General features: G+C 42.7%; 1 protein-coding gene across 1 annotated transcript in view; it reads left to right on the top strand.

Annotated features, from left to right (window-relative positions):
* The window catches only part of AFF3 (ALF transcription elongation factor 3), a 371,256-nt gene that overhangs the window by 332,320 nt on the left and 23,673 nt on the right, over nucleotides 1-15,263 (top strand). Inside the window, exons 12-14 of the mRNA XM_054163057.1 lie at nucleotides 989-1,113; nucleotides 5,656-5,857; nucleotides 8,487-8,614. Coding sequence (XP_054019032.1) covers nucleotides 989-1,113; nucleotides 5,656-5,857; nucleotides 8,487-8,614 — 455 coding nt within the window. The remainder of the gene's footprint in view (nucleotides 1-988; nucleotides 1,114-5,655; nucleotides 5,858-8,486; nucleotides 8,615-15,263) is intronic.

Below are 15,263 nucleotides of genomic sequence, written 5' to 3'. Positions count from 1 at the left end.
CCCCCCCCCCCCCCATTTTTTATTCTTTTTTTAGCATCTGATGGCAACTCTCTTCTGGCCACAGGTAGAGCCATAACAAACAGTCCTGATAAGTTTTCAGATGTGGTTATCTGTATTTTCTTTATAAAGTATCATGGAAGTAATTGCACAGTACAAAGTTATGGGAAACAGGCCCCAAAAAAAAGAGTGCCAGAGGCAAGATATTTATGGTTTAGGTCATAGGAGATGCCACTGTTACAGTGTCAGGTTGTACAACCAGAAGGGAAGAGATCTTCACTCCTGTGGAGTGTAGCAGCACTCACAGTGGCAATGGATAACACAGAAAATGTTATTGTCAAGCAGCAGAATGAGCAAATCACAAGCAAAATTCAGCCAGCACTGGAAATCGGAGAAGTGTCAGAAGAGGAAAAGGTTGTGGACTTTGGGAAAACAGAGCCTTTGGGAATCGATGATAGAATTTGAGGAATAGAACATGAAATTAGATAGTGGCAGGAAACGTTGGCTGCATTCACACTAGTAGGCCAGATAGGTCCAGGGTGCAGTCCCAAGCAGTGGCACACAGTCACCTTCTTTGTTTAACTGTTAAATGCTTGCTAACATAATTTTGGCATGGGTTAACTTCTGTTCTTCCAGACAGTGCCAGGCTCTCACTTGGGAGCAGACTACAGCCCTTTCCTAAAAAGCAATCTGTATGTGACGTATCCCAGTTTGAATGAGGAGTGAGACAAGTGCATAGGTGTGAGCTGTGCCATGCCAGTTGACCTCAGGACCAGTTGCTGTTCTGTTGTATTTACTAGCATAGACGTAGTCACTGATTCAAAGAAAAGAGAGGGAGGGACAAAAGAAGTGTGAGGCTGAGGACTAGGCAAGAGAAAATCACGCAAGAGATAGGCAAGGAGGGCCATATAAAGGTGCAAATGGGGAAGTGGTGGAAACAATTGAAATTTGGTATTCTACTCCTCAAAGATTATAAATTTTCTCTTTTCAGTGTGAGAATGAGGAAGAGTGCAGAGACATCAAGAAGACTCACTTAGAGCGAGAGAGCTCTTCACGATTAGCTGCCCCTGCCCACAGCGTCACAACAGCAAATCACTGTACTGCGAATGAAAACAGGTAAGCATTTTCATTCTTACTTACCAGTGAGTCTTTCAACTAATTGCAGTTTAATGTTGTGTGCAAGTTTTCTCTTTAATAGGATTTATTTTTAATTATTACATTTTATGTTGAAAAATTAGCTATTACCCACCTCATTCTCCTTTCTTCTAGTTTAATGAACAAGTTAGCAGCTCCTGACATATTTATATACTTGCATTTTTGTTGCATTGCAAACAGAAGTTGTGAGTTCAAATGTGAGGTTCATGAAATGAGTAGCTACAGCTATAGCAGTGCAGTTGTGCAGGAAATAGTCATAAACACTGTGTTGTAGGTATCGGTCTACAATGGCAACCCTCTTACAGCCTTTTCTTTCTTTACGCTGTTGCACGTTTCAAACGTAAAGCTCATCTGTGTAAGTACAATTGTCTATAAACTCTACGGAAAAGACTGAGAAAAAACATTCCTAAGAATGCCTGCAATGCTGGGTTTCAGAATGTACTTGAGATCTAGTATTTTTGAGATTACAAGCAATCTATTCTTTACAGTTAGTATTTTATGCCAGGGATCTCGGACTTTAAAACCGATGAGATCTTCTAAGGATGCAGTGCATGAAACAAATGGTGATTGTTTAGCATTTGTTGCCATAGTCTGTGAACATAAACTCCTATCAATGTCAGATGATTCACATTTAGTTTCTTTGGAGTCTTCCGGATGTCAAACTCAGACATGCATCTTTTCAGAGTTCAGCTGAATGTTGCTTAGTACATGCTGATCATCAGTTGCTGGTCTTTTTGAAATACTTTTCTGGTAGTATCAGGGTATCTCTTAGTGTGAAACCACTCAAATTAGAGAATATTTGTATTTATTGTAGTAAGCTTTTCTATTGTACACATCACTGATGAGTTTGAGCAAGTCTTGTCACTAATACTGGGAAAAAATCATGGAGAAAACAAATATATATAGTTCTTACTCAAATATATGCATTCATTTTCCTTGTTTTGATATGTCACATGTTTCATAAAGTCAAAACAAAGCACAGAACAGTTTGTTTTATTGTGGGTGACTGTATGCAGGTTTGCCATTCCTGTTACTGCAGTGTCATATGTTTTACATCTCATCCATTTTCAGAGAATACTGTGGCTGTCATAGCTTGCTATGCCACAGGGCTAATCCTATGTTTGCTGAAAGCAGGATAATAATTTCTGTTTTGTTTGATGTTATAGTCAGTACTCCTAGTAGCAACTGTATGTTAAAGAAACAAAGAAGGTGGTCTTAAATGCATATTTGCCTCTTAATTCTTCCCTGGTCTGCCCCACTTCCAAGGTGTTTCTGTGGTTTATGCTACTTTAGGGCATGATATCAAGTGGTAATATTCCCACAGCTGAGGATGAACTACTGAGGCTGAAGATAAGCCAGCAGTATAGTTGTCCCTCTTGCAACCAACCAGTGGCTGCTCATGCTGGCACATTCCCCCTCCAGTTATGCCACCGCAGCTGTCTGTGAGGGTATCATGTAAGTTCACTCAGGGAACTTGTCTGAAACCAGCAGTCTTCCTTTTTTTTTGGCTAGGTTATTATTCTTCAGCTCCCAGCAGAGCCATACAGACAGTCTTTTCAGCACAGCCGAGGGCTACTAGTAAAGAGAAGAGCAAAACCACCTTCACACATGAGCGTTTTCTATTGTGGGTTTACAATCTGAGGTGCCAATTATGCAAGACCCTGTTTCACATAAAAGGCTGCAACATCAGGAAAGAGATACTGCAAACATCTTAAACCTACATCAGATATCACAACCTGCCCAGTTTGCTTAGTCCTAGTAGGCTCACTGCAGGTTGTTCTGCACAGCACCTCGGTATAAGATGGTTGTATTTCTACAATTTGACCACCCATTTTATGTTTAGGTGAGCCCTACCAAAGGCCAAGCAGAAGGCTGCAGCACAACTAGAAATTGTAGCTTCTTCTCACAAACTCTGAGCCAAGCTTTTGATACTCTTGGATACACTTCCAAAGAGCTATGGTGACTCTTGGATGCTTTAGGCCGACACTTCAACAATGATATATAAGCATGGCTAGCCATCCTGTGTTTATGTTTGAAAAAAGGGGAGACAAAGATAGCATTAGCTTACACATTCAAAATAGTGCTAAAGATCTTTTTTTTTTTTGAGGGAGAAGAAGAGCACAGTTGTCCATCTTACACTCCCTGATTCTTGCTTACATAAGCAGCATCAGTCATTAAAGCAAAACAGTTTGTGTTGTGTTTTAAAGATAGCACATTATGTGAAATAGGAAAGATTCTGAATTACAGTTCACAGAATCATAGAATCACAGAATGTTAGGGGTTGGAAAGGACCTTGAAAGATCATCTAGTCCAAACCCCCTACTAGGGCAGGATCACCTATACCAGATCACACAGGAATGCATGCAGGTAGGTTTTGAATATCTCCAGAGGAGACTCGACAACCCCCATGAGCAGCCTGAAAAAAAATTCCTCATGTTTCCATGGAACTTCCTATGCCACAACTTTCACCCATTGCCCCTTGGGCTGTCACTGGGCATCACCAAGAAGAGCCTGGCTCCATTGTCTTGGCACTCATCCTTTACATCTTTGTAAACATTCATGAGGTCACCCCTTATTCTCCTCTTCTCCAAGCTGCAGCGCCCCACCTCCCTCAGTCTCTCCTCATAAGGAAGATGTTCCTCTCCCTTAATCATTTTAGTGACTGTGCTGGACTCTTTCAAGCAGTTCTCTGCCCTTCTTAAACTGAGGGCCCCACAACTGGACACAATATTCCGGATGCGGCCTCACCAGGGCAGAGCAGAGGGGGAGAAGAACCTCTCTCCACCTACTATCCACACCCCTGCTAATACAACCCAGAACGGCGTTGGCCTTCTTGGCCACAAGAGCACATTACTGGCTCATGGTCATCCTTCCATCCACTAAGACCGCCAGGTCCTTTTCCCCTTCACTGCTCTCCAACAGGTCAGTCCCCAACCTATACTGATACATGGGGTTGTTCTTTCCCAGGTGCAAGACTCTACACTTGCCCTTGTTGAATTTAATTCAATTTCTCCCCACCCAGCTCTCACTGAATGGCAGCACAACCCTCTGTTGTGTCAACCACTGCTCCCAGTTTTGTGTCATCAGCAAACTTGCTGACAGTGCACTCTGTGACCTCATCCAGGTCATTGATGAATATATTGAATAGTACTGGTCCCAGTACCAACCCCCTGAGGGACTCCACTAGATACAGGCCTCCAACTAGACTCCATTCCATTGACCACAACTCTCTGACTTCTTTCCTTCAACCAGTTCACAATCCATCTCACTGCCTGGTCATCCAGACCACACTTCCTCAGTTTAGCTGCAAAGATGCTGTGGGAGATGGTGTCAAATGCTTTACTGAAACCAAGATAAACCACATCCACTGCTCTGCCATCATCTATCCACCTGGTTATGTCCTCATAAAAGGCTATCAGGTTGGTCAAACATGACTTCCCCTTAGTAAAACCATGTTGACTGCTTCATGGCTTTTTCACATGTAGATTTAAAGACTTGCCAGATAAATGGACAGATGTAGAAGAGCGCATTTAATTCGCTCTGCTCCCTGAAATTATGTGCTGAAATAAAATATGGTTTGTACCATATTCTTTTTTGTGATTCTATTATGTGTATACTCTCTGATAGAGTAACTATAAAGAAGTGAGAAATGTCCATAAAACATAATTGGCTGAATAAAGGGGAATGTGACAGGGAAAGGTATTGTGTTGAAATCGTCTGCCCGACCTTAATCGCAGCTTTAGTCTTAATGAAAACTGTCTCCTTAAAAAAAAAACCAAACAACTTTTACTTTGAATGTGTTACTTTATCAACTGAATATTTCCTTCAAATTAATGCATCTGAAGTTTATTTATGGACATTTTTGTGGTCTGACTTCTCCTCAAGCAAATAAATGAAAGCTGAATAGCTTTTTTCTTTAGAAAACAGAGCAGCTCACATTTCTCTGTGTCTACTGTTTGCATATGTTTCTTTTTGTCTCCGCTACCAGGCTATCTTTCTTTGTCTTCACAATCTGTATTAGATTAGTATAAACAGTGCTACTGAAGGCTGGACAGTGAGCACAAAGACTACACAGCCATTTTGAAACACATTTCCTGGTTTAGTTGACATATGGTTTTATTGCCATGGCTTATAAATTGTCACCCGTAATGGTGAAATAGGACTCCATAACCTGAACTTACACTTCAAAGCCTAATCTTCATCTCCAGCTCTCCCTTAAGAAATTGTGAGCAAGTGGCCATTTATCTCTGTTTTGGGGTTTTTTTAAGTACTCTGATACAGACTTTATTTTAACTCCAGAATTACAATTTGCCTTGAAGGCAAAGAAGAGAAACATGATACAAATTTGTAAATGAACTCTTGGTCCCAACACTGTAAGCTCGTTTACCAATGGACTTTATCCTGCCAGCAGGTTTTAAATATAAAGTTTTGGTAATATATAAAACATTTACCTTTCTCAAACCCAGCTTTGTGACACTCCATTACTGTAATTTCCATTTCCAGCATGGCAATACCAATAAATAAAAATGAGAAAATGCTTCGGTCACCTGTCTCTCCCCTCTCTGATGCATCAAAACACAAATATTCCAACGATGATTTAACTTCCTCCAGCAGACCTAATGGCAGCAGTCTATTACCTTCCATCTCCTCCAGCAAAAAACATAAGGGTGAAATCCAGTCTCAGCCACATCCAGGAGACTTCAATGTAAGTTTATGCTGTTGTTCACAATATGAAGCCTAGTTATATATTTTTCATTTTGTATTGCAGTCTGTGATAGTTTTGCAGAATATTATGCTCCCCCCTCTCCCCCCCCCCCCCCCCAAAAAAAAATGTAATAATGAATGTTGTCATTCTAAGTTCAGTTTTTCTGGTTTGAGGTTTAGCAAGACACAGAAGAAAGGAAAGAGAGCAGTCTGTAAAGCAGGCAAATAACAAAGGCTACATAAGCAAAAGGTATAAGCTAATGGCCCCAAAAAAACAGCTTTAGGCCTACAGAGTATTGCTTGGGCACTGTGCAAGCACGCTACATCCAGAATCTGGGTGCATGAGGCCTCTACTCAGCCACTGCCTAACCACGAGTGTGTTTGCAGACAAGTTCTCCCACATGTCTTACAACCTACTTTTTCAGACACTTATACTTACTATGGACACTGGTGAGCAGTTTAGTACCAGCCTCACAACTCTGCTCTATCAGAGCCCAGGTATTCAGGTATTTATCAGAGAATCTTGCTCACACTAAATGTGTCTAGAGTGCTTTTCCAGATAAGGCTACCATGTGGTAGCCATTGCCATCAGAGCACTGAGAGAGGAGTACATTCTGCCACCAGTTATGAATGAGTTCTGTGATTAGGGCACTGGAGTAAAGAGCCTGTTAGCTCTTCTGATTGAGGGAATTCACAAATCTCTCTCTTACCTCTCAAAATCATACCCTACCCTCCATCCTAAAGCACACTGTTGATAGAAGATCAAGGCCAGAATATTGCCACATCCTCCCCTTGAATTTGTTCTGCTTCGTGTGAAATACCTAGAAGAAGCAGTTTGGGTATGATCATGGTGATGTCCACTTCTGGAACATCTAGCCAAGTTGTTAGGGTACTCTGCTGCTGCTAGAAAGGCTTATCCTTTTCGTGCTACAAACCCTGTTCATTTATTTTTTCCAATATCTATTTGTTGCATTTGTCATTTCATAAGAGGCATCATAAGAGCTGTTGAAAGACTTAAGTATTAGTGCCTAAACAAATTTTAGGAAAACAAACTACCTTAATTCTAGCAGTGGTCTTTTCCACCCACTTTTTGTGTGGTGATTATGGTCCCACTGTATATGTTAAGTGTATACACACGTACTTCAATATGTTTCTTTTTTTGAGAGTAAAGGGGCAAAATAGCAACTACAGTCTTAATTTTGGACACTTTTTTAAAAACACAAGTTATCACAAATTATGTGGGTTTGATAAGTTGTAATGAAATTAATTACATAAGTATGGTACAACAAAACAGTATTTTAACATGTTGTTGCCAGTCATTTAAATTTACGGGCATTAAATGTACTTCTTAAAAACATTTTAACTTCTAGAACATAGGTTTAGGGGTGAATAACCCTTTCAGAACTATAAATTGTATGATTCTTCACTGAGTGTCAAACACAATTTAAATTCCTTCACAAGAAAAATTTGCTGGAAATCAGAAGTGGTGGTTGCTTTATGATCCCCAGCCTTAGCAAATGCTTTTCACTCAGATTTTCTGCATAACCCACCAGTGCGCCATTTGGGCAACATTGTAAGAACCCTTGCAATGAAATTCTTATGTATCTGGTTATTTGTCTGAAAACTTTAGCCTGCTGAACTGATCTGGATCTGCCACATAGAAGATGAGAGGTTCGATGAATTAGCTTTAGTTTATCCCATCTTCCCATCCGGCACCTAACTGGAATGCCAAAGGAGTCCTCTAAGTTTCTACCGGAGACCGCAAGACAGGGAGTGGCTTTTATCCATTTGAACTTTCTGTCTATTTCTTACTGTGTTTCTTTGTCACCTGACAAAGAAAAAAATGGTTTATGGTAATGATTATCAACCAAAACCAACCTGGGGCCCTCTGCTTTGCACTGTACTGATGCGTGGTAGCCCACACAGCAGGTCACAGGTAATGATTATCAACCAAAACCAACCTGGGGCCCTCTGCTTTGCACTGTACTGATGCGTGGTAGCCCACACAGCAGGTCACAGGTAATGATTATCAACCAAAACCAACCTGGGGCCCTCTGCTTTGCACTGTACTGATGCGTGGTAGCCCACAGAGCAGGTCACAGGGTACATAAGGGCCATGAGCTGAGGAAATGCATGAGACCCTGCCAAAAGTCACATGTGGCACAGGGCAGTGGTCTTTCAAGTTGATCAGCAATGCAGAGCAGAAAGAAACATGGACTTTGGGCTACAAATTCATAGTCACAAGCACAGCAGCAGTGCAGCGTGAAATGAGTCAAATAATGCTAGTTTCGATGATGATGACTAGAGATATAACTACGTCTTCTAAATGACCACAACAGATCTGTTCTTTAATAATTTCACTTACTGTGTTTCAGAGTGTTTTGATAGTTGCTGATAGCTCAGCTCAGTTTCTTCTGTATATCACACTGAAACTCAAGCCCTTAGAAAGTGCACTGAGTAATCTCTGTGAATTTGTGACTGTCAGCAATAAGACAGCTGTACATACTCCCTGCAGAAATAGTAGAAAAAGTAACCACCAATTTACAGTGCAAAGACATTCTGGTTTGTGAGTTGCTTTTTTGAAGTTAGTGGGCAGTTCCTCAATGTCTTCTCTTCTGTTTGTTGTCTAGAAAGCAGTTCACATCAATTCAGAAAATGTTCTTCTCTGCAATAAGCCACAGTCTCAGACAGAATCTTGGTCACTCATGTCCAGCACACCCAGGGACTGCAGAAGGACGAAGCTTATCTTTGATGATATGTAAGTACAGATGACTTTAAAATAAAGAAAACAATGTAATTTCCTGCATTTAAAAATGTTGTCCAACAGGAAGTGAGACATAGACAGAAGAATTATAATAATACTGTATGTACGTTGAGAAACAATTGAGACATACTATAGAAACTCTGTAATTTTTCATCATAAATTAAGCCTCCAATCATCAGGAGCAGAGAGGACTGGTTGTTCTCTAAAGGATAGGGAGCCAAGGGGCAGAATGTAGGCCTGGCAGGGCAGGGGCCCTGCTAGTCCCAGGTCCAGTCGCACAACACCCAAGTTGGGTGAGCCAGGCAGACCCAGGAGTGGAATCGGCTTCAATCAAGAGCCCAGATCCTCAGCCAAGTCCATGATGATGAAGCAGGTTCAAGGCAAGGCCAAGAAGTCAGATCAGTATCAGATTTAGTGATGGTCAGACACATCTCAGTGACTGTCAGGTGTGCAGGTGCAGCTGAGAAGACAATACTCAGATCAGAGTTCACATCACTGAGGAACACGGCCAGGCACAAGCATGCTGTGAAAAAGCTGAAGACAGATATACACGTACAATGAGTTGGACAGGGAGTGAAGGCCCATACCTGAGCTTAGATGGTTTTCTTTAGGCCATGGGGAGAGGAAGGAGACCATTAAGGCTTTATTAGTACCCTTGGGGCACCAGCATTAATTATGCAAACATCAAGACTATCAAGTCATACAGACCCATAGCAAGGTGGGGTGAGAGAGGCATCTTTCTTCTGCACCTTTTGGAGCAAGGGGAAGATGACATACGAGAGCCTTGCATCCATGAGCCTTGACAGCTGCTGCTGTCATTGCTGCTGCTGTCATTGCTGCTGCTGCTGCTTTGGAAAAGATCTCACAACAGCAGGGCAAGTAGGAAGCAGCAGTGATTAGCATGAGTAGAGGGACACTTGACCCTTTCCACTCCACTACATCCTTGAAACATCCCCTGCTCTCCTCCTCTGAAAATTAATTTAAACCTGTAATTGTCCTTCTTTTCTTTTTGGTAAATTTAAATTGCTGGTTTGTTTCCCAAGGTCATTTAGGATGTGGCATTATTTAGATAAGGTAGAGAGGTGAAACAGATGGTTGACATCCTAGTAACTAGACAAATCAAGATTGTTTTTGACTGGTAGTGTTGTGGCCTGAAAACACTGATTTTTTTCTGGTTAGTGTAGAAGAGGTTCTGTTCAAATTATGTCTCAGACTGCCTGGAGCTCTGTAAACTGGGTGACCTTCATGTGCCTTTTGTAGTCCCACACCTTTTGTTTCATCCACAACATCTCTAACTATGTTATACCAAAGGAAATCCTGGAGTAATTGCTTTGTTTATTCAGGAACTGCTTTCTACAAGAATTGAGAATTTTTATCAATGATAGTAATAAGGTTTGTTCACACTGGCTGGTCTCAGGGACAACTGGATGGACAGCAGCCTCTTATAAAGAGAATCCATGTTTAATAATATAAGGCATAAATAATTCCCACAGACTTGCTGTCCACAACTACCTGAAGGGTGGTTGTAGCCAGGAGGCGGTTGGTCTCTTCTCCCAGGCAAGAGGACACAGTCTCAAGCTGCACCAGGGGAAGTTTAGGCTCGAGATGAGGAGAAAGTTCTTCACTGAGAGAGTCGTTCACCATTGGAATGTGCTGCCCAGGGAGGTGGTGGAGTCCCCATCCCTGGAGGTGTTCAAGAAGGGACTGGATGTGGCACTTGGTGCCATGGTTTAGTCATGAGGTCTGTGGTGACAGGTTGGACTCGATGATCTTTGAGTTCTCTTCCAACCTTGGTGATTCTGTGATTCCGTGATTCTGTGACTTCAGAAGGGTGTTTCATGTATCTAGAAAAGAAAGCTGGTAAGATTAACTTCTTTATGTATTCATGGCAGTTATAAGGAGATGTAAGTTGTATAAGTGTACCACATTTTTCTGCCCCTTTTGAAGAAAACTCAACCCTATGTATGTATCTTTATTTTTCCTCCTTCTCCACCACCTTCCATGTTTTTAACATTTATGCAACAGTCTCCACTGAGGAAGTTTGAAGCTGTTTAGAAGTACTATCTAACTTTTCATAGCTCTCAGAATAATTTAAAATCTATAATTTACAGATTACAGAATGATAGATGTTGGAAGGGACCTCTGAATATCATTTAGTACAACCCACCTGCCAGAGTAGGTTCACCTAAGCAGGCTGCATCCAGACAGACTTTGAATGACTCCAGAGATAGAGACTCCACCAATTCTTTTGGCAGCCTGTTCCAGTGCTCTACCACCCTGTAGTAAAGTTCCTCCTCATCATGTTTAGATGGAACTTCCTATGTTCAATTTGTGCCCATGACCTCTTGTCCTGTCCCTGGGTACTACTGAAAAATGACTGTCCCCTTCCTCCTGACACCCACCCTTCAAGTATTAATAAGCATTGATAAGATCCCCCCTCAGTCTAGAGGGCTAAAAAGCCCCAAGTTCCTTGGACTTTCTTCATAAGAGAGATGCTCTTGTCCCCTAATCATCTTCATGGCTCTTTACTGTGTGGCAATCGTAGCAATAAGCAGTGTGAGCAATATAAGCTTAGAGCTTGACATGGTGGTAGGCCATGCTCAGCATAAGCATAGAAGTAGCTAGCAGTTTAGCAAACAGTGCTGTGCTGGCAGCATGTAACTAGTGCGCCTGCAAGTGCTGAGGAAGCTGGCAAACGTCAGTAAGGCATTTGGCCTTATCTTCACAGGCAAACTTAGAAAGTGTGGGTTAGATGAATGGACAGTAGGGTGGATTGCAAACTGGCTGAGAGAGCTCAAAGGCTGTGGCCAGTGGCACAGACTTTAGTTGAAGAAGTGGTTCAGTATTGGGTCCAGTCCTGCTCAATGTATTCATCAATGATCTGAATGAAGGGAGAGAGTGTACTCTCAGCAAGTTTGCTGATGACACAAAACTGGCAGGAGTGCCTGATGCACCAGAAGGCTGTGCTGCCATCCAGCGTGGCCTGGACAGGGTGGAGAGTTGGGCAGAGAATAACCTTATGAAGTTTAATGAGGCCAAATGGAGGGTCCTGCATCTAGAGATGATTAACAACATGCATCAGTACAGGTTAGGGGCTGACCTGCTGGAAAGCAGCTCTGTGGAAAAAGACCTGAGAGTTCTGGTGGACAACAGGATGACTGTGGGAATCCAAAAAGTGAATAATAACAGAATGTGTAGGTGGCCTTTGTGTCTGTGAGGCCCTGGAGGTGATAAGAGATGCTGGACCTCCAAACCATGTGAGAAAAGGATGGGAGTAAAAAACAAGATAGTATTGCCTCTTAGAAATGGATGGGAAGGCAACTGGGGAGAAAGGCACCTGTTAAAATAAAGATAGGTCAGTGGGCTCAATGAGGCAGGCAGTGGGAAAGGGGCACTGTAACATTCATGTACGTCTCAGTAAACAGCCACCAGTTCCGCAGGTCTGGGCCGTTTTGCCTGCCCTGTGGCAGTGGTCACATCCTTGGCCTCTCGGTTGTATTTCTGCTCTCCGTCTTGCAGGTCCAGGATTGCACTCAGGAAAAACACATATGGCCATGAGGCAGCAACCTGTCCGTGTGGCCAAGAAGGCCAATGGTATCCTGGGGTACATCAAGAAGAGTGTGGCAAGGAGGCTGAGGCAGGTTCTCTTCTGCCCTGCCCTGGTGAGGCCTCATCTCTAGTACTGTGTCCACTTCTGGGCTACCCAGCTCAAGAAGGACAGGGAACTGCTTGAGAGGGTACAATACCCATGGAATTGTGGATATCCAGTTCATTTAACTGATGTCTAGCTTGATCCTCCTTAACCAGGAGAAAGTCTTCCCTCCTCCAGGCTTTCTGTGTTACCTCCTGGGACTGAGGGTCAGCCTTAGCAGTAAAAACTGAAGCAAAGGTGACATTCAGTAACACTTCCTTCTCTGTATCCTCTGTCACCAGGTCACCCACCTGATTCAGCAGTGGGCCCATATTCTTCATGTTGTTTCTTTTCCTGGTAATGTAATTGAAGAAGCCCTTCTTGCTGTGTTTTACATCCTTTGCCAGGTTTAATTCCAAGAGGTCCTTAGATCTCCTTGTAGCATCTCTACATACTCTGGCAACTTTCCTATATTCCTCCAAAGTGGCCAGTCCCTTTTCCACATACTGTGAACTTTCTTCTTCCATCTGAGTTTTTCCATTCCAAAAGCTTCTTGCTCATCCATGCACATCTCTTGCCTTCCCTGCTTGATTTCATACTCACGAGGATGTATCTATTTTGAGCTTACAGGAGGTAGTGCTTGAATATTGACTATCTCTCTTCAGCCCCCCTATCTTCTAGAGCCCAAACCCAGACATCCATTGCAGCACTCCAGTCATCCCACCATATTTCTGTGATGGTGACTAAGTCATAGCTATCCTGTTGCACAATGGCTTCCAGCTTCTATTTGTTGCCCCTGCTTCATGCATTGGTGTAGATGCATTTGAGCTGGGCTATAATTTTTGCCCCCAGATTTGCAACTTGTTTAAACTGTTCATGTTTAAATCACAGTTTAAACATGCACACACAAGGCAGAATGGTATCACTGAAAAATGTCAAAATTTTAAAACACACTCATCCCTGTGGGGACAGGCTGCAAGAGTTGGGGCTATTCAGCCTGGAGAAAAGAAGGCTCCGAGGAGACCTTATAGTGGCCTTCCAGTACCTGAAGGCAGCCTACAATAAAGCCCAGGAAAGGACTTTTTACAAGGGCTTTCAGTGATAGGGTGAGAGGGAATGGACTGAACCTTGAGGAGGGTAGATTTAAACCAAATATTCAGAAGAAGTTCTTTTCAGTGAGGGTGGTGAGAGGCCGGAACAGGTTGTTCAGTAGAATACATAGAATACATAGAATATACATAGAATAAACCAGGTTGGAAGAGACCTTCAAGATCATCGTGTCCAACCCATCAACCAATCCAACACCACCCAAACAACTAACCCATGGCACCAAGCACCCCATCAAGTCTCCTCCTGAACACCTCCAGTGATGGCGACTCCACCACCTCCCCAGGCAGCCCATTCCAATGGGCAATCACTCTCTCTGTATAGAACTTTTTCCTAACATCCAGCCTGAACCTCCCCTGGCGCAGCCTGAGACTGTGTCCTCTTGTTCTGGTACTGGCCGCCTGGGAGAAGAGACCAACATCCGTCTGTCTACAACCTCCCTTCAGGTAGTTGTGGAGAGTAATAAGGTCACCCCTGAGTCTCCTCTTCTCCAGGCTAAGCAACCCCAGCTCCCTCAGCCTCTCCTCGTAGGGCTTGTGTTCCAACCCCTCACCAACTTTGTTGCCCTTCTCTGGACTCGTTCCAGCAAGTCAACCTCCTTCCTAAACTGAGGGGCCCAGAACTGGACACAGGACTCGAGGTGTGGCCTAACCAGTGCAGTGTACAGGGGCAGAATGACCTCCCTGCTCCTGCTGGCCACACTGTTCCTGATGCAGGCCAGGATGCCATTGGCCCTCCTGGCTGCCTGGGCACACTGCAGGATACTCCTCCCTAGAGGTATTCAAGGCCTTGAGCAAGCTGGTCTAGTGTAAGGTGCCCCTGCCCATGGTAGGGAGTTGGAACTAGATGATCCTAAGGTTCCTTCCAACTCAAATCATTCCATGAATCTGTGAATCTGAATTAGAAAAAAAGTGCTTTCAGAAACAGGTACAATGGAACTGTTCTATCTTCATCAGATTGCTGACAGAAAACGAGGGGCCTGGTTTGTTTCACTCTTCCTCTAGCATACTGTCGTGGGAAAACTGCTCCATCGTCTAAGATGCTCTTACCACTTGCCTTCTCTGTTAGTGACACGTGATTTCTCTGGCAGGTGTGTTCAGTAAAACTGTTCTGCATTTTCAGGGAGGGATACAATTAAACTGTACATAGTGCCTTACATGTAGGATGTCCCCAAGCAACTTGTGGCCCCTTAAAAATAAAAGAAGTCTAAAAAGGCAAATAAAGTAGAACACAGGATCAAATGTCTTAATTTGCCCTTAAACCCCAGAAATGGTTAAATGCCTGTTGTACCAACTAGAGAAGGGAGATTTTCATGTACTACAACTGTCATCCACAACCTGTTTCTAGGAATTACCACCAGAATACCAGCAATACTACACCTTGGTTCTGAAATCACTGTGGGGTGAAGTCACTGAAATGCAGTGAATTAGACTGGCTGCAAATGTTGAATGTCAACAGATTTGATTCATGTTAGGAGGATCAAATTAAACATGGCAGCCATTGTCTTTCAAATTTGTATAGTACTACAGCAGAGGATTTGAAGAAATGCAATACAGTAGGTTTAAAATTATATAGTCATCCTAATGGCAGCATTTGTTCAAAATTATGCCTGTGAAGTATTTCATCTCATAATCCATGAAGTTCTGAATTACTGTAATCCAACCATGGCTTTAAAGTCTTCATTTTAATCAGACTCTAGTTTTTAAGAGACTAAATCCCTTCTACTTGATTCAAAACAACAACTGTTTTTTTTTACCAATCAGTCTCTTTGCTATACTCTCAATTTATTTTCTCCAGATCATTGACAACAGCTGTCACTGGCGATAAATTGGAACACAAGTAGGTCAATAAAAACAGTATCTTGCTTGGCAGAGTGCTGTGTACACATACACAGCAATATAAAAT

Source organism: Dryobates pubescens, chromosome 7 (assembly GCF_014839835.1).
Source record: "Dryobates pubescens isolate bDryPub1 chromosome 7, bDryPub1.pri, whole genome shotgun sequence".
NCBI classification, from domain to species: Eukaryota; Metazoa; Chordata; class Aves; order Piciformes; family Picidae; genus Dryobates; species Dryobates pubescens.
Note: the sequence above shows the minus strand (reverse complement) of the source record. Positions and strands in the feature narration are given on the sequence as shown.